Source organism: Passer domesticus, chromosome 1 (assembly GCF_036417665.1).
Source record: "Passer domesticus isolate bPasDom1 chromosome 1, bPasDom1.hap1, whole genome shotgun sequence".
Classification (NCBI taxonomy): Eukaryota; Metazoa; Chordata; class Aves; order Passeriformes; family Passeridae; genus Passer; species Passer domesticus.
The window spans coordinates 109,448,918-109,469,411 of NC_087474.1; the positions used below are offsets into that span (position 1 = coordinate 109,448,918).

A 20,494-nucleotide genomic window follows, 5' to 3' on the forward strand; every position below is an offset into this window, starting at 1 on the left:
AAAGTGTGTATCTAGCAAATGTATCTTCCTTTTTGGACTGCAGAAAATTCATACATGAGCTCATTCATACAATTTTAATTATTTTTGTAAAAATTATTTACTATATTTAAAAAAAGAACGGGGAAGGTTATTACAGACAGTTGATATTCAAAATCTGCACTCAGGATAGTGTTATGACAAAAATTTGGAGTCTGATGGAGGGAGATATTCTATTACTTTCTAAAATTGTTGAATCATGCTTATCTCATTCTTTGCTTTATAAACAACTGTTTAGGCCACTGATGACCTATGATTGAACTATAAAAAATCTAAAATTCTGGTTTATTGGCTAGATATAGAACATGAACCATCATCTTCTATCTAGTAATTGCTCATAAGAGTTGTTTCCAGAATAAGTATGAACAAAACTGGATGCATGTAGAGTGAGCATTTCCTAGGTATATTCTGCTAGTTCTGCCCTCCAAAGCCTTGCCTTTGTTTACAGCCTTGAATAACAATTTCAGTAGTGCTGTTTTTTAATTTGTAAACTAAAAAATTAACCTCAAATGCATGAAGTGGGTGGTATAAAATCTAGGTATAAAAAGCTTTAGAAGTAGAACTGTTACTGCAGATAGGTCAGGTAGGGTGATATTTAATGTTGTCTTTTATCAGCAATTCAATTTTGTCTTGAAGATGCATATTTCCTGAAATACTGATGGTTTACTTTATTTATTCATACCTTGCAATTTTGGCTGCCTGTGATTAAGCTGAGTGTTTCCTAGAGGATTTATAAGGCATTTCTAAATCTTCATCAAACATTTTCTGTTGGCTTTTGAATAGACATCCAGTAAATCACAGAGGAACTATGACCAAATGTGTCTGGCACAGGGTTCTTCAATGTGTACTGAAAATTATGTTTAAAACTTCTGAAGGAAGAGGGCAGTTGGCACAAAGCAAAGCATTCATTGGAAGTATGTCTATACTCCTGAGCCAAACTGAGGTTTGTGTCTTGTTATGCCCTCTGCCATGTAATAATTTTGTAAAGAGTAATAAGAATAACAGGCTCTTTTATGTTCTCGAAAGTAGAAGTATCATGTTTTGTCTAAGTATCAGGTAATGTATTGGTAAGCATTGTGATGTTGTTATTTTTTTATTCATGTAAACTTGATCTTTGGAGACTTAAAAAACCTTTTTTCTTTAATTAAAAAAATAAAAGGAAAAATTTGGCAATAGCAGTCATAGTGGTTTGTGATTAAAGAGTACTCAAATAAACTATAATTAAAGTGTGATTTTTACTATAACGTTGACCATAGGGGACAATCATGATAATGTGGAACTGACTAGTAGAAATATCCTTGGTCAGGATATTTTTATGTTTTTATACTGAAAACCTTTAAACAATGTTCAGCAATTCACCTATTATATGTATGTGTCTTTTGTTTTTTAGGGCATACAGGACGATTATTGAAATCTCTGTGTTTCACCAGTCTATCATTTCTGCTGCTGCACATCATCTTTCAGATTACAATAAACAGTCTTGAAGCTGCAAAAACTATTGAACCTGGTTTTAACTGTGAGTAAAACATTTTCGATTTTATTAGCATTTTAAATGTCCAAATGCTTCAGTGGTTTGAAAGCTGATAAGAAGGCACTTAGGTTTGTACTCCTGTGGGTTTGCTTGCTCTTGTTTTCCAGGCTTTTACCTTAAAAATTACTGTTAGTAAGGTAGGAAGACTAGAAGTGCTTAAGAAACAAAATAAATGTTTATATAACTATTAAATGTGTATATATATAAAACTGTTTTTTTCCCACCAGAGATGCATTTTCTTTGAATTTACCACTGACTGTTGTTATGACTTCGTCTTTTAGACTTTTTCAGAATCATCTCAGAACCTGAGGAAACCACTCATTTCTGTCATTAGATAATAATTCAGTGAATTAGGAGTAAAATGAAATAAAGTAACAAACTTCCCTTTACCCATCTATTATGCCCCTCTCTGGCATAACTCTCTTTAGTTTTTAATTAAATTTAACTTTAAATATTGATTCCAAAACGTATATTTCTAAACAGCATTTGTCTCTTTCTTGGCTGTGTTGTATAGGAGGAAGGATTTTCAATTTTTCATTTATGTGTAAGCTCTACTTAAAATATATTGCATGACATTTTGTATCTCCCTCTCTCAGGAAATGTTGTTCAATACTTCAGAAAGCAAACATTCTTTATTGTGCAGAAGTTAATTAAAATATCTATCCTGTGATTTATATATGTAACCTCCTGGTAGAAACTATTTGTACTTGTCTTACCATGCTTACATTTAACATTTAAATCTGTCAGCTTTACCTTTGATAAATGTCCATTTAATTTATCACAAGGTATGCTGCTGCCACTTGAGTAAACAGCTGTACTACAATTCAACACAAGAAACCTTACGTGATGTAAAGGATTTGACTTAAATAATAAAATCCTAAGAAAGCTTGAAGTGAGCATAACCATTTCACCTTCAGCTTAAACCATTTCCTAAAGTAAAAGGCATAATTGTGTTCATGAAACTCCAGTTTCACCTGGAATATCTTGGGCTCTGTTGGCTCCAATCAGGCCTTCAGAGTCTAAAAACATACTTCCTTTTTTTTTTTTTCAAAAATGTATATAATTCACTGAGCGAGCTGGATTAATTGTGTTCCATATGTGTTTAATCTTCTTATGACTATAAAGACATAATTTTTACTTAGATTGGAGGAATTGCATCATCTAGACACTGTTTGTATGAGTAAAGAGTTCCAAGACAGAGTTGCAGCCGCTGGCTTTTTCCTCCTTTTGTGGTGGGAACCGGGTTCTGCAGTGGAAATTAAAATAATTATTTCATCCTGAAGAGTCCACTCTTTAAGATGAAATCTACCTTTTTTTACTATTTATTCACATTTGTTGAGTGTAGCAGCTTCTCGTTCAGCTGCCATTAGTAATGAACTCTTACTTGGGGCCTCACAGAGCAGTGGGTGTAGCTGTAGGAGTGCACTAAATGTTATCAGACTGCTCTCTGACACCAGGGCCACTTGACATGACATTCCCAAACACTCACCATTAAGCTCTTTTTGCCTCCTGACTGCAAAGGGTGGTTTGAAGTTGCCTGTTGGGAATGTTATTTGTCCCAGAGGAACACCCAAACTGTGCCCAAGTTGTTTGGGAAAAAGTTGGTTGACCAAAGTTGTTCCAAGAATTTTTAAACTGTTTAGCAAAATGAAATATTCAGCTGTTGAATTTCAGTGCCTGAATAATGAGTAAACTGGCACCATTTTGTTTGCTTTAGAGTTGGTGAGATCCAGGTGAAGCCAATAAAAAGGGCAATCTGATACTGGCATTGCTGGACCCCCAAGGTGCTGAAGGAGAAGTTAAAGACTGTTGTAAATATAGGGGCTAGAAAAGGGCAAAGCATTTCCTAGGTCAGGGAATAAGGTCAATTATTGTCATTTAATGACACCAGAACTTAGATGTTCCTGTGGGGATGAGGAGAGAACAGAATTCCTTCTCTAGAACGCACCTTGGTAGTACTTTTGCTTGTAGCAATTTGGTGACAGAGCCCCACTGGTTTCCTGCTCCCCAGCCATATGAGGAGTGCTGTACAAAACTGACTGCAGATGTGGGCTAAGCCATGGCTGGAGAAATGACAGCACTTCACCCGTGGCGTCTTCACAGTGTTATGATCTCTGCATTTTAGACTTGCTGTTAATGTTTATCCAACTCTTTTTGCTCAATAAGAAGTTTAGAAGTGTAGACTGGAAGACTGATGTGTTCTGTTTCTCCAGCCAGACCCAGATCCACTATTAATAAAACATTTTTTTACAGCTACGGTCTTTTCTGATGCTTATCATTAGGAAATTTTTCTTCCATTAGTCAAAATATCCTGTCTTCATCCTTCAGCCTGATGTGGAAATGAAGAAAAACTTTCCATTAGTCTTTACGGTTACCCATTTTGTATTTGAAGGCTGCAGTCATATTTGTCATATGTACTATTTTCTGTCATTCTCTTCTATTTTCACAACCTCAGCCCCTTCAAACTTTCTTCATGCATCGCATTTTCTAGGAAGGAGAATATCGTTGTTGTTGTTGTTGGTCTACTTCTGTTTTCTCCTAGTTTTTCAGGCATTTCTTGAAGTTCAGTGTCCAAAGCCAGGCAGCTGAGAATTCAGTAGCATATACTGAAATATAACAATTACCCAAGTGTATGCAAGTCATACTTCCTATTTATGAATTACTGTGTGGTACTTTTTGTAATGATCTCTCACTTTTTATTTGTAATTCACTGAAACCCACAAATCCTTTTCTTGAAAACAGACCATTTTTTTCAATCCCATGTTTATGTAGGTGAGTATTCTTACAATATAGTGGAAGTTGATGTATGCCAGGTTTTTTTCCAGAAAGTTTTATTTATCAAGACTGTTCTATCTCCTTGTTTGGTAGTGGCTTCTTTGATAGGGACCTTCTGCAATAACACCTTTAAGGGGTTTTGGATAAATAAATTTTTGGTTTTCCTTTAGTATTTTTTTTTTATTTTTCTGGAATTGCAGTATGTCCCCAAGTTTAAGTAAATAAAGCCATAAAAGGAGCTAGTGGATGCTATGGCAGGTCCCCTCTTAATTGTCTGCCAAAGGTCATGGGAGTCTGGGGAGGTCCTCTCTGAGTGGAAGACAGACAGTGTTATTCCAGTTTACAAAAATGACATGAAGGAAGGTTCAGGAATCCATAGACCTGTTATTCTAACCTCAGTTCCTGAAAAAAGTATAAAAAAGTTCATATTAGGTACTACTTGAAGGCATTTAAAAGACAATGCAGTCATCAGACAGTCAACACAGGTTCACAAAGGGAAACTCCTGTTTACCTAATTTGATACCCTCCTATAGTAAAATCATCTGCCCAGTGGATGAAGGGAAGGTGGTGGATGCATTTTTCCTGTATTTTAGTAAGGCTTTTGTTACTGTCCTCCTGGAAAAAAATTGTTCAGTAGATTCAAGATGTGCTTGAATGAACTGGCTGAAGGGCAGCACTTGAAGGGTTGTGGTGAATGGGGCTGCAGGACCCTCAGGGCTCAACTCTAGGGCCAGTCCTGTTTTCAAAGTATTTATCACTGATCTGGATGCAGGAGTTGAATACACCATTAGGAAGTTTGATATCAACAATAACTGAAGTAGGAGGTGCTGTTTGGGACAAGATGTCTTGCAGAGATCTTTTTGTAGTTAATCTAAATCCTGGCAATTTCAGAAATAGGTTGAGAGGGCAGGATAATACTGTCTGCAAATGCTCTAGGTTAGTTTGTCTCAGTATTTTCAAATGCCAATTTTCTGAATCAAAAGATCATTTTCTGGTTTTAGTTTTTCTTTTCACACTGCTGTATAAAAACATATGATAATATTTTCATTTTGGTAACAGAAACACTTGAAAAATGTTTAAATTAGAGATGTGATAAAGACTATGACCTCTTAAACCTTATACAGTCATAGTTTTATTTTGGAAGTGAAGAACAACCATCCTTTCATCTTTTCTATCTAGAAGCAGTTTTACTTGAGCCCATCTGCAAACACAAACCAGATATATAGAATTTCCGGTTCAAAACATTCTGGTATTATTCTGGACTTATGTAATTCAAAATCAGTTACAGACAATTCCTGAAATACATAACTTCTTTGCTTTGTTATCTTTTTCATCCCATTTCTCTTTTAGGGTTCATATACCATCTCTTTCAGGATGGCTACAAAATGATACAGTGTTCTCTAAAGGATGTTGGCGTGTTGATAGTGGTATTTAAAAATGTTTGGCCAACAGAAGGTTCATGTTTCTTAAGAGCCTTGTGACTATTGCCTAGCACTAATAAAATTTTGTTAGTAGTCTTTATTTAGCTTAATGAAAGTTTTCTGGTCAGCCACAACTTCAGTTTGTGGAGCTAACATTGAATACCTCCCAGCTATAGAAAGGAAAAGAACTAATACAGAAAGGGTGAGCTGGGCTAATCTTAAGCCATCAAGAGCTACATAATTAAGCTTATTTCACTGATATCTCCATATAATAGCATGATTTTGGAATATAGCAGTATTCATGCAGTAATAGAATTTCATTATTAAGTTTGTATTTCTGATGGAATAAAATTCTGATTATTAGATTAGGTAACATCTTTTGAGTGTAGAATCCATTAGGCAGGAGTTGAAGATTAGACCAAAAGGTAATTGTTGCATTGTCCAGTATGCACACTATGGTTCTTCCTAGGACTAGTTCTAAAGATCTTTAAAAATAGCAATACCACTAGCAGGAGTGTTTTCCATAACATTAATTTTAAACTTTGTTTTCAATAAATTAGTGCAATTATTCCTTATAATAATACTCTGTAAGTATACACACTGTATCTCCTTGAGTTTAGTCAGCCTTGAAAAGAAGTGGTTTCCTTTTCCCATAATTGTGGTGATGTACATCCATTTCTTATTTTGTGCTCCTCTATCATCCCTTGATCTTGACTTCTGTGAATGAATTTACTGAAATGCTTATTCTCTGGAACAGTATTTTTGTTCATGAGAAATGCAACTTAGACTACTTCAACTACTCACTAATTAAGTTTGTAGTAAGTACTTGTAAGAATACAAAAAAAAAGCTTTAAGATATTTCTGGATATTTTTCTTATACATCACATAAATGAACTGATGGAATTTTAATAGGTACCTTGAAATCCTTCTATAGACTTTCTGTGAATCTTTGTTTATTGTGCCTACTTTGAGTGCTTTATTTACAAAATGGTTATATGTAGAAAAGGGGAGAATAGATTTAAAGCACCAAGTTGCCCAAATAGCTTCTCTGTTAGATCATGGGAACTAAAATCAGATAATTCTCTGTCTCTGGTATGCCATGGTGAATGTCAAACAAATGCATGCCACCATTGTGGAATCATAATAACTTTCTGCTTTAGATAAATTTTGAAATTATTTCTTGGCTTAAAAGACCATCCTGTGTTTGCATTACTACCAACATGTCCCTGAGGTATTTTGTTATATTAGGAAGCAGTAATACCCAGTACAAATAAATTATGTCTCACCATTTATTGAAAGCTCAGCCTGAGGACTGAAGTTGACCTTTCATAGGAATGAATAATTACTCTTTCCTATATACCTGGTTAGATTTCATGCCTTTTATAACCTCCTAAGTATACTTCTAAGGTTGTGCTGATTTTGTAAAGTACTGGTTTAGTAAAGGTTGTTATTTATTGCTGGATTAATTAACTCACTGGAAATAAAGACACTGCTTTTGTTTATAAAGGGAAAAAAGTTTAAAATATTTCATAGAGGGTTTCATATTTCTATTTCAAAGGTAGATGAATGCCAGTCTTTCAAATACCATGACGTATTGGCCTAACTCCTCTCTGAGGTCTGAATGTATCTCATGGCCCCTTTCTGGCTCTTTTGACACATCATTTCATGGGAGACTGCCTTGAAAACACATATTTTGAAGATATTGGAATTTTGAAATATTATTTTATGAAAAAATATTCTGATAATTTCCTATTAGTTGTCATTGTCATTTTGGCAATTTTATTTTAGATAATATTGCTTCATATGAAATGAAATTAATCTAAATGGTGTTAAGAAAACTAGTAAGTTTATTCTAAGAAGCTTCTGAGCAGAAGTCATAGCAAAGTAAGAATCTTTATACTGAAAAAGTCATTATGTCCTCTCCAATGGTTTTGCTTACCAAAATAAAAGCTAACAGTTATCTTCATTAAAGAGTGTTCAAGCACTTACACTCCAGGAAAAATAGCTCATTCTTCCCTAACAAACACATCCAGATCTCAACCAGGCAAATGCTTAAGGTGCTTTCCAAACAACTGTTTTAACTGCAAATTTGAGATTTTCAGTGACCTCAATTGTATGTGCATCATACTCTTTAGTTTTTGTTCAGTGAAATCTATATTTCAATTTTTTTTCCAAAGAAGTTGGGCCTTGTCTTGCAGAACATCTACATTTTAATTGTGTTTTTGTGTGTCATCTAAACAATTTTAATCTTGGCCAAAATCTGAGCAAAAAACAATGCCTTTAAACATCTAAGAAACGGTTCGTTCTGTTATCACAGAAGTCATCAGATTGTACTTGAGTGGTTTCTGTACAAGTGACAAGAGAAGAAGGTTCAGAAATGAACTCTTGTTTCAAGAACTGTGGAACATCCAGTTTAGCACAACTATTATAGGATGAAACAACCAGCTGTAGCACTGCAGAAGAATCAGAGAAACCTTTCACTGAGAGGTTATATATTTTTAAACTCAAAGTTGTCTGAGCCTGTGATGTCTATGACAGCCAATATGGCATAAATTTAGTTCAGACTTCTGGCTAGATGAGTTCCAGAGTGGTGAGTGGTGCCTCAGTGGGAAAAACAAATTTTAAATCAATATTTTATTATAAGAGATTATACAGGTTATTCATGCTGTCCAGCAAGACTGATAATACTAAATTCCATTATCTAAAAGTCTATTTTGAATGGAATTTAGATGCCTACATATTTCTGAAGTCCTGAACTACAAAGTTTATTAATTGTTAAATCAGTACAGACAGCCAGTTGCCTGGAAAGTCTATTTGTTCAGGTTTTATGAAAGGTGAGTGTTGTGATTTAACCTCAGATGGCAAATAAGTACCACATAGCTGCTTGCTCTCCCTTCTTCCCAGTGGGAAGGGGAGGAGAATTAGCAGAAAAAGGTAAGGAAAAGGTAAGGAAAAGCTCAAAGCTCAGGGGTTGAGGTAAGAACAGTTTAATAATTTAAAGAAAGTAAACTACTACTACTATTGCTGGTTCTACTAATTTTACTGGAAAAAAAAAAAAAAGAAAAAATAAAACTCAAGACACACAACTGACACACACAAAATAGAATGGCTCATCACCCAGTGACCAATGCTCAGCCTGCCCCTGAGCAGCAAACAGAGCAAACAGTCCATTCCAGCCAACTCCCCTGTTTACATGCTGGGCATGACAGTCTGGGGTATGGAATATCCCTTTGGTCAGTTTGGGTCAGCTGTCCTGGCTGTGCTCCCTCCCAGCTTCTTGTGCACCTGCTTCACTGGCAGAGTATGAGACACTCCCAAGTCCTTGATTTAGAGTAAGCACTACTTAGCAACAACCAAAACATCAGTGTGTTATCAACATTATTTTCAAAATAAACCCCAAACACAGCACTGTACCAGCTACTAGGAATAAAATTAACTCTATCCCAGCAAAGCTAGGACAGTCAGTTACTTCTTATGGTTTGGCTTTTTGTTATATACTCAGCAAACTATATGAAGCTTCATTGTTTATATTACTAGCAGCATGTTAAGCCTGAGCACATGAGAAGCTGAAAATGTTTTCAGAATGCAGGTTAATATAATTTTATAAAAGTCAAAGCTAACTGTAGAAACTTCTTTATTAAAAGTCAATATATGGATATTGTCCTCCTTATCCAAAGCAGTTAACGCTGTCTCTTGGTGACATCTGCCCAGTGTCATGTGAATTGAAAAGAAAAAGTCCCTGCTTTGACTTGTAAATTCTTCTAAGAAGAATCTTTTCCTCTTCTGTTGTTCGCACCCCACAACCTGTGGCAGGATTCAGCTGGGTGGCTGGGGGGCTTGTGGAAATACCACAGTTTACAGAATCAGGAGAATATGATTTCTTCCCTCTTATCAGCCACTGTGCCTGCAGAATAATGAGCTAGAAAGCAGCAAATGGCCATTTGTCCAGATCTCCACTGAGAGACAGAAAATCTCAGAATCTCTGCAGAGATTAGTAACAGTGGTGCTTACAAGGACTGAAGTAGAGCTGAAGCTGCTGATATGCTATTTCACATGGCAAATACATCTGAAAACCTAGGAAATGACAGAAAGGCAGGAGATTTGACTTTAAGGAAATAATATTTCCTATCACACTCTGGTTTCATCATGTACTGTTTCTTGCATAGGTGATGTGCAGTGTCTGAATCAAGACATATAAGAATAATAATAAGGAACTTCTCTATGGAGTCATGAAGAGCTTGAGAATGAAAAGAATGCTTGGCTGTAAAAACTGCAGTGAGATCCAGATATGGTGGCACAAATATGGTCATTATATTGGGTCCTAGAAAGGTGTGTGATTGTACAGTATTACCAATGACCATTTCTGACTGTCACTTCAATGATTCCAAGAGTCAAGAATGTTTAACATGTGGAACACATCCAATGAGAAACTTTCAATTAGTCAAAGGTGTTAGCATGCTTTTTTTGTCTCAACAGAAACTTAGAACAATAGCTTATTCTGTATATGAAAGTTAATTTAATTTAATTCATTGCACGTTGGATGTTAACATTTCTTCAACACTTTCCATGCAGCTTTATGTAGCTGGGAAATTTATGACTGGGGAAACAGAAGCTTCTGTAATTGCTTCTTAGGCATGTATGATAAGTCCTGCTTAATTTCCTGCTGGGTGTTACTACTTAACAGTTTAGTTCATTGTACTTACGGAGTCTTTATTTCTGGACTCACAGGCTGCCATGTGAAAACTGAGCAACATTTTAGGGAGTAATTTTGAGGCATGGTGCATGACTCCTTTGTATAATGTGTGTTATTCTGCTGCAATGATGTTGGCACACTCGCTCGTGTTCGACCATTCAAGACAACCTGATGTAGGAGGTCACCCTCCTCACTGCCACTCACAGTTTGTATTTTTGACAGTCAGAATTGCATTGGAGAGAAAACCTGTGACACTGCTGAGTGACCCATGGGACTGTACAGCTTCTTTCTGAAGCTGGTGGACTTTGGAAGGTATTTCCAAGGTGCACCCAAGGAAGGACCCAGTGTACCCGCTGATGCTGTGATGCAAACTGGGACAGTTCTCTTTGTAGAGTCCCAGTTGTAGCTAGGATGACTGCAGGGTAATGGAATAGAAGTGTGACCATCACTGGCAGCTTGTTTTAGGGCTGCTTGTAGGAGAGATAGAGCAGCTGTTTTCTGTCTCCCTCTGTCCTCTTAAAGGAAAAAGCAGAAGTAGCAAACACAAGGAAGAAATCAAGGCCAGCTGTGAAGGAGAAGGCACTCAATAAAACTTGAATAGATGAGATGAGAGCAGAATGTATGTGTGAAGGAAATAAAAGCAGAAGAAAGTAACTGTTTGTTGATTTATACTCAGGGTTAGTGCTGTTAGTAAATTAAGAACCAAATGTGCAGAGTAGGCTTCTACATTTTCATAAGTAGCGACTCGCTTGCTTGTTCCCTGGTTGTATATTTAACCTTTGTATGAAAAGCTTATCAGCACACATTGCCAACTGCTTTTAGGTTCCAAGTTACTACAAAACCTGTTTTCCATATTGTGCAAAGTCCTTGAAGACCAGCAAAATCAGAAACTGGCTGCTTTGATGATTACAGTGAAAAAACTTGTCTGCAGCATCAGACTCTTACTCGGACCCAGGTTATCAAGGCTCATTTGGCAGTGGTTGGCTGTAGCAGAATGAGGTATGTAAGGACAGCACTAGAGTGCTTTAGCAACCAGCATCTCTGGGCTGGGGTAGGGACCATGTTGAAATGTTCCCTTGTTGATCATTCAAATCACTATAATATAAATATTTTACTGGGGAGTCTTACTGTAGTATTACTATTCGGGAGTAGGAAACTATATATTTGTGTGTTGGACACTGTTTAGACAAACACTTTCCACTGAGAGTAAATATTTCACTTTATTTCAGGGGATCTGTCTCTTCTGTTTGGCTGTTTACATGGTTAAGGATTGCTCTTCATCATGTAATCGTGTTGAGTATTTTTAGAAAACCTGATTTGTTAGCATGATGCTGTGAGCCTTTTCATGTACTTGGGCCCACATTGCAAGTTAGAGAGAGGTTGGTCACTAGGTCAGAGCCCTTAGGCTTCATCCTTCTGCACCTCTTGGTGATTTACATCAGCAGCTGGAAAGCAAACAGCAAATGTGAGCTGACATGATGACAGCTGCTCACCACAGCCACTCTGCCCTGGCTGGACCACCAGCTGGGCATCTCAGCTGCAAAGACAGGTGAGGTGCTGTGTCTGGGGGTGGCAGCTCCGATCGACCATCCCTGGCAGGCCAGCACCCCAGTGGGTGGGCTTCCCTGGCCAGGGTGTGCTAGGGGCTGCTCTGGACAAAAATGAGGTCTTGAGTTGAGGTTAACCTCTAATTGAAAGAGCTGAGTTTGCTGAGCCCTTCATGGAAGCTGTGATGTAAAACAAATCACCCTGTAAAACAAAGAAAAAAGCATTGCTCACATAAATAGGGCTTGGAGCCATCAGGAAAAAAAGTGTTTTCTTAGTGGGGTTGGATTTGAAATGCTTTGGTGGGCTCTCCTGCATCAGTGTGTTACAACACAGTCCTAAACCTAGGTCAAATACAATTGGAACTTGCATGCTTTGAGTTTACTTCCAAAAGGAAAGTCTGTCTCAAAATTCCCTCCAAGTTCTGCCAGATATACAAGTCTAAATCAGTAACCACACAGGATGCCAAAAAGTGCTGTACCTTGCACCTTTTGCATAAACAATCTGCAGCACATCTGTCAATGCTTATTCTTAACAAAGAACAAAAGAACTAAGAACAATTCTGTAATACTCACAAAGGGTGAAAAAGTATCCTTTACATCTCTGGAAGGAGGAGAACTCTGAATTTTGAAAGTTTGACTTGATTTCCAAAGTCATAAACATCCCCCTCTTTTGTTTCATTTCAACTCTTGCATTTTTTCTGATATCTAGCTCTTTAACATATACATATATGAATCCATATATACTGGCTTTGCTGCTGAATTTAATAATACTACATTTCTTTAGGGGTTTGTTTGAGACCATCAAGAAACTGGATTTCAGAGATGAAATAGTCATCATCTAGACAAAAACAAGTCTAGATGATTTCCAGTAGCATCAGTGAAAGGTGTAGTAAATGAAAAATATTTAATGAAAAAAATTTAGTCCTATTTTTATGTGTCTAGAAATAGGGAGAGTGAAACACATTATCTTTCAAATGATTAAGAAAATTAAGTTGATTTTCATTTGTCATCAGATATCATTAAATGCAGATTTTAAAACTGTAAACAAGTTTAACACAGTTTTCACACTGAAGTAGTGTAAAACACTCAAAAGCATGCACTCCAACCAGTGGCTGTCAAAAGCTTTACCAAGCTTCTGGGGTGTAGAACAGTGAATGGAAATAGTTCCTGAAGGAAATCAAGAGTAATGTAGTTCAGAGTACATTAATTAGTCATTAATACTGGTATAACTGTATATTAAAGTATATAGTCCTGCATTTTAAAAGATAGCCAACCCCCTGTACAAAGGACACAGTGATAAGAACTGATAGCATATTAAGTTCTTTTGTTCATATATCACCTTACCTACTGTCACTATGGTCAAAAAATAAATAGCAAATTGTTTTTCATAGTGGCACAAAAATTCTTTTTGGCACACAAATTCAGAATGTTGAAATGCAAAAGGATGATTTTTAGCTCATCCTTTAGAGCCAGCAGACTTTGATCTCGTCATGGGATTGTGTCCATGTGGTTTGTTGGTGATGCCACAGTTGGCTACATAGCAGGTTCCAGGAAATTCCTGCTTTTTCTAGACCCCACAAATTTGTCTGCAAATAATATAATATCTCATGAGAGAACTCGTGTTCTTACCTTCACTGTAGACATGACGAAAGACTCAAATTACACCCAGAATAGGTCCCATTGTAGAGTCTAGCAAATTACCATCACTCTTAAAAATACAGTCCTTAATTTAGGTGCCAAAATGGATTTTAATCCTAAAAAATCTCACATACACTTGGAGGGTGTGGTGGTCTAGTGGTAGTTAAACACAGCTGCAGTGTGAAACTTGTGGAATCGAAAAGACCTACTGGTGCTGTAAGCACCATCCCTGGAAGAGTTAAATAACCCATGGGTATGGCACTTGTTTGGTGGTGAACATGCTGGTAGTGCTGATGGTTGGACTTGGTAATCTTAGAGGTCTTTTCTAACCTTATTGATTCTATCAATCTGTGATTCTGTAATATCCCAGACAAACATGGCAAGAATAAAAAATAATTGGAGCTGATGCTGTTGTGCTGGCAACAATTGCAGCTTCGTAAAAGTTATTGGTCTCCTAGTTCTCATTATTTCACAGACGAATATTTACATAGTTTTCCTTTTTCTTGACTATCTGATGTTTTATGTTTGACTAAGAATAAAGTACAAGACTGGCAGAAACACTAACAATCAGTGCTGTTTGAAGGAGACAAGAGATGCCTTTATCAGATTGTGCTCAGCTTCTCTCTGTTTATATAAACACACATGCACATTTTCATCTTGAGGGGCCACATTCATTACAGCAGGAACTTTTTGTGATTATTAAGTTTTAGTACTGCACAGCAACCTGTGCAATTTCAGGAGTCAGGCTGATTGAATTACGCAATTAAACAACCTTGCTAAGTGGGGAAGAGGACATTTCAGCACCATTTTTTCAATAATAAAATTCTATGAAATTGTCCAAGGTTCAGAAAGTTGTGAGTACCAATGAGGAAGGAAAGTGTGCTCTAGTGGTCAATAGAATCGAAGCTCAACTTCTTTGACTCCAAGCAGCGGGCTTCCAAAAATATGCACAGTCCAGGCAAGATTAGAGGGGAGTAATACTTTGAGATCTAACAGGAAAAAAAAAAAAAGAAAAAAAAAAGAAAAAAAAAGCCAGGGGTCTTATTATCAAAATGGAAATAATGTTAGTATTGATATCCACAGTACATGGTTTGGTCACACAGTAAATAACTGTCTTCTGCAGAATGGAGATAGTGGGCAAGACTGATTTGTTGAACTTGCACTTCTTGGTCAGATGCTCAAGAAATATGTGGGAGGAGTGGACACATGACAGCAGAAGGGAAGGTCAGCAGGTAGACATGGATGTTCAGAGTCCATGACTTGGACTTGCTTTTCTGAAGTCCCTGAGGCTGGTACTCATGCAGGTTTTGCCTCATCAAGATTTTGGGGGAGGGAATAAATAATTTTTTAGCCAATGTACTGAATTAAGTAAAAATTTCAATTTTCAGTAGTACTTGTAAGTGCCATTAATTTTTTTTAATGTGGCTTTTAAATGAAAACTTTTGGGAATTGGCAGAGATCAGGTTTGTCATGCTGACATATAGTCGTGAGCCGTGGTTCTGCCTGGTGTAGCAGTTCTACAGCCATGCTGGACTGGACCCCTCTTCTCCTACTGTACTCTCATCAGATCATAATTTTATGAAGGCTTTGAACCAAAATAAATTTCAGCTCATGAAACTGCATTGCTTTGAGAGTGAAATATCACCTGTTCATTACAATCCTGTTCTCTCAACAGCCTTTCCACAAGTTAGATTACACAACACCTATGACACATGAATTTTGAGACTGTTTTTATGACTTTTCATATCCCCACTGAAACACTATGACACATGAATTTTGAGATTGTTTTTATGACTTTTCATATCCCCACTGAAACATTGTTAACATTGTCTCATATATATATATGATAAAAAGGAAAATCCTGAGCAAGGAAGTTCACAGAATCCATATCCACATAAAACAAAGGCTGGAATGCTGACAGAGTTCCATGACCATCTGGAAAAAGTCAAAGATGGGTTTCCATATCTATTCTATGTCTTTCTGGATAACAATAAGAAAATGATCTCACATTTCCCTTCATAGTTCACAGTTCCTGGTTTGTTTGTTTTTTGGTTTGTTTTTTTTTTTTAGCTGTAGTAAAGAGTGAAAGGTTCTTTAACAGCAGCTGCAGGATTGACAATAAATATTGTATTTCATTGGTGGCTGATGTATTAAGTAAGAAGTCAAAAATCAACTTCTGTGTTTTGCTATGTAATTTTCTCAGACAAAAGCAGAAGATTTTACATTTTAGGTAGTGGCAGCTCTTGATTTCAGAGATTTCTCAAAACTTGTTTCAGGATATTTTTATTTTGTAAATACGATGCTGAGTGCCAGCAATGTAAAATTCACTTTTTTATATATAAATACATATATTGTAAATGCCATTAAGTATTTATACTTTACTAGGCTATTAATTTAAGTAAAGAATATTTAATTTTAAATAAACATTTCATTAGCAGGAATTGATGTCTCCTGGAAGCCATAAAAGTGATGCTGTATATATCACGGTTGGTGCAACAGCAACACACTGCAATGATGTACCACCAGTGCTGGGTTAGCGAGAGAGAGCTGCTTACAGGATAGCTCTGTGTTTCCTAAATGCATTAAATTGTTCCTCTTTTTTCCCTTTCTAAATCTTTTACATACATAACAGCAGTTCTCTTTTACATGAGCAGGTAGAAGGTGCATTGTTAGGCTGTTCAGTGGAGTGGGAAGCAAGGCTTAGCTGGGTGTCTGCCCATGTGGTAATGACAGGAGAATTTAGCAAAAGCAACCACAAAACCTTGCTTTCTGTCCTCACTTGAGAAACGGTGTAAGATCTAGCTCTGAGAATATAGAAATATTAAATGTATGGCTTACATGACATTGTGCTTGCTCTCCGATTTTCAAAAGGATTTTGGTATTTAAAATAAAATAAAAACTTACCAGATTATGGAAAACAGGATAAATATTTCTCAATTGCTCCGCTTCCCTCTCTGTCTTCTGCATGTCACACAGTGACTGCATTTATTTAAAACTTTCACTGTCGTGTTCCCTTTTCTGAGTTAGGATCATTGCCAAAGTGATCTCATGTTTATAGAAGGTTTTTTGTTTATCTTACTGTTTGTGGTACAAATAGCTGCTTTCACCTTGGAGTTGTACCATTTTTGGCTGTATTTGATTCTGAGGTAGTATCCTCTATATTTGGGTCAATGATCACAAAATTTGGCTGCTGTAATTTTCTATTAATATTAATAAAACTACCCATCCCCCTAGCATATGGAATGCAGAAGACACTGCTCAGCAAGCTGTTACAAATTTCAAAAAGGTTTATGAGCTGAAAAAATTGTGTTTGGAGAGGGGAATGTAGACTTTGCAATTTCCAAATGCTGATGCTAAATCCATTCAGATGTAAATCAAACCCATCAGGAGCACTCTGCTCTTTAGATACTTTATCCTAACATGTGTTTGCTCGTTGTTCCTTCCTCAGCTGGAGGTTCTATATGGAAGCTGTTAAAACGAAATAAATAATGTATTCCTATGAAGAAGATTAGTGTATTTTGGAACTCAGAAATGGAAAAAAAAAAGTTAGATAATATTTCAGCATAAATAACAATGTGAGTGGTTTGGGGGGGGGTTGAAGTTCTTAGTCCAGGATGTGGATAGTTAGGTCATAATCTCTCTGGATATTTCCCAGTGTTTGGCTAGGCTTTGAATGATCTCTCTAACTGGAAATCTTGTGCTTCTTTGTGTAGAGTCAAATAATCTTGGCTTTGAAATGAACAGTGTTCACATATGTTTACATATGTTCACATGTATTTCATATGTGAACATATGTTCACATACATTTCACCTGGAGATTTGTTTTTATTGATGTGACAGCATCCCACCTGATGCCTCTTTTTTAAAGTTCATTACATTTGTTGCACACTGAAAGTACCTTATGTTAGAAGAATTTTTGTGGGTCCATCTACCCTTTGTTTTGGGAGACCTCTGTGACCGGTCTGTCTCTGCAGTTGCTCTGTCTTGAGAATTTAATGTTGCTCTTCTATTCTATGAAATCGTTGGCATCAAGTCAAGAATATTCATTTGTAATTCTGGTTCTTGGGGTTTGTGACAATTCAACTTCCTTACTGTCAGGCCTTTGTTAATATGTACAGTATTTGTATGGAAGTTCTAAAACGCTGTAGCCTCTGTGGAATGCTGAAGATGAGTTTGAAATCTCTCATCAAATAATTTACTAGAATCATTATTGGAAGATTTCTTTTAACAGAGTGATAGCTAAACTCTGGATGCCAAATCTAATATCATCTTACAAAAATGACATAAAGAAGGACCAGGATCAGGTCTTATTCCATTATCCCAGCTCATAAGAAGTTAGACTGGATTTTGTCAGCAAACGTCATCATGGCTGTGCAGATACATCCCAGTGATGGAAGAACATGTTCAATTCAAGACTGATGTGCCTTGACCATGGGGAGTTAAAACTCTTTGGTGCATGAGAAATTGAGCAGTTTCTTGCATAAAAGGAAGATTTTCAAGTTTCCTTGCATAGACAGCTTTTTCATATTGTGGTTCACCGACCACCTGCCCTTGAGCATACCTTGCCTGCCAGCCCTTGATAGGAAACTTTTCTGTATGTGAGTGTTTATTTCTTACTAAAAGAAATTTGATGAGCCAGTGATATACTTTCTAACCTGTTTTCTTACCTTGATGTTTGTATTGGGCCCTGCAGGAGCAGATTTCATAGAGCTATCTCTGGGGCCTTCTTGGAGATTTGGTCTTCAATTTACAATGTACTGATTCTCTGTCTTTCTCGGGGGTTGTTTTCTAGTAGAAAGTACAATATTTCACCAGTGCAAAAGTCTAATAGGAAGTAAGACTCCAAAAGACATATGGTGATAAATTAAAACATCAAGCAGTAGGATACCAATTATGTAAACATTTAATGACTTGAATAAACATTGTAAAATGTTATCTGAAATATGTGTCTCTCTGCAGATGTTCTCAGCTGTGGATATGCTTCTGATGTAGATTCTGCTTCCTCCTAAACAGGAGCTTCCTCTTTCACCAGGGTCACTTTCCAGTTCCTCAGTAAAGGCAGTGAATTGGCCTTTCTCAGCTAATTTTGTTTTTATTGGGTACAAACCTTGACCTTGATTGTTTTCCTATCTGTGTTCATTCACTGTAGGGAGTGCAGTGATGGATGTAAGAAGATGTGCAGAGTACGTCAGGATCCATTTCCTTTTCTATCTAAAATCACTTCCTTTTGTGTAATCTTGTACCATTATCACTACTTGTCATTTAATGCAATTTTCTAAACTGCTTCATTTGTGTGCCAAACATAAAGCAACCTCCATGGAGGTGGCATTCAATAACTGTGTCTATGTTCAACTAGCCCAACACATCTTCTTCTGCTATATTTGGGTTTCTTCTGAAGTGCATTTCCTCTTCCAGTGACAAATGTGTGCTGTGTACATCCTCTCTCATCCTTTGGCTTGTTGCAGTAATGGGATACCTTATTTTTCTCCTTTTGCTTCCATTTCTACCTAGGATTCCTGGTTCCTGCTTCCTGAGAGCAGCAGGAGGCCTCCCACCATGAACACTTCTCTCAGAAATTCAATCGCTATTGCTAGCTTGTCACATAAATATCTGATTTGAGTATTTTTGTAGTCCCTTTCTGTTGACACTGAAAGAATCTCTTGAAAATGAAGCAAATAAAATTATGTTTAGTCTTATAATCTTATAGTCCTGATACCACTGCTTGGCAAATCCATTCTTCTCTCAGTGGCTCACTCCAAAGGCTCTCAGGACATTTCCAATGTTTTAGGTGTACACAGAGATGCTAAATGTCAGGTTTCAAGGCATTTGGAAACAGCAGTGAAAAAATTTCTTTCCTTCAGTGACTTGTAGTACTATTGGGGAAAATAGCATGGAGAGAGGGAGAGATGTATGCAGTAAATCAAGAAGTCATTACTTGTTAATTTTCTCACTTTAGACAAGATTTGAGCTCCTGGAGGATCTTCTCTAAGGCACAGCCATCATCCTCAGCCATTCTGTTAGGCCAGCTTCAAGGAGGAAATAATGAGAGAAAAGATTTGAGAAGTGTGTGCATTTGTTGGGCCTGATACAAGAGGAGATACACAGTGTCTCTGTCCCTTATGGGCTACCTAAATAGAAACTTCCTTCTATCTGAGGAAAGATGAGAAGCTGCAGTAGCACTGAGTGTCATGATTCAGTGTTGTGCCTCAGGTCAGTATAGCCTAGAGCCTCCTTTCCTCTTAGCCCTTCGTAAAATACCGAATTTTAGCATTTCCTCTAGCTTTTGTATCCTGTCTGGATTGCATTTTTCAAGGCAATCACCATACTTTGTTTTTACACAACCCTCAGCTCAGCTGGATCCCACAATTTCCTGGCCCTTAGACAGCCCTGGTGCCAGCAAATCCCCCAGGAAAGATATTTTCCTTGAATTTAGGAAGAAAATTGATAGAATTGAATTCTTGGCATAGGAATGCACAAAATGTGAGATATCTTAAGAGCAATGGTTTAGATCTCTGATGAGCTTGTTCATAAATCAAAGTGCGGAATTTATTTCTTGGCTTCTCTCTGACATGTGAGACGGCAACACATTAAAGCGACTCTTCATTTTCCTTTTTATACTTTTAATTTTTCATTGTCTCCTGTGAAATTCAGTATTTGTATTGGTTTAATGCATACTTTTCAGCATACAATGGAATAAGAAGTTACATGCAGCTCTCAAAGCTGAGAGATAATTTTGCTCACAGCTCCCACATCACTCCACAGAAACTGCTAAGAGCAGCTGTGTGAGAGATGAAGCCCTGAATTATTTAACAGGGTTTTAAAAAAAAACTAATCTCCAATATTAGCCTGTCTC

At 36.9% G+C, this 20,494-nt stretch overlaps 1 protein-coding gene across 11 annotated transcripts in view; it reads left to right on the plus strand.

The window, feature by feature from the left end:
* The window catches only part of PIEZO2 (piezo type mechanosensitive ion channel component 2), a 288,110-nt gene that overhangs the window by 101,478 nt on the left and 166,138 nt on the right, over nucleotides 1-20,494 (plus strand). For all 11 annotated transcript variants that reach the window (XM_064433518.1, XM_064433512.1, XM_064433438.1 and 8 more), the window contains exon 3: nucleotides 1,427-1,552. In XM_064433518.1, the coding sequence (XP_064289588.1) occupies nucleotides 1,427-1,552 (126 nt within the window). The remainder of the gene's footprint in view (nucleotides 1-1,426; nucleotides 1,553-20,494) is intronic.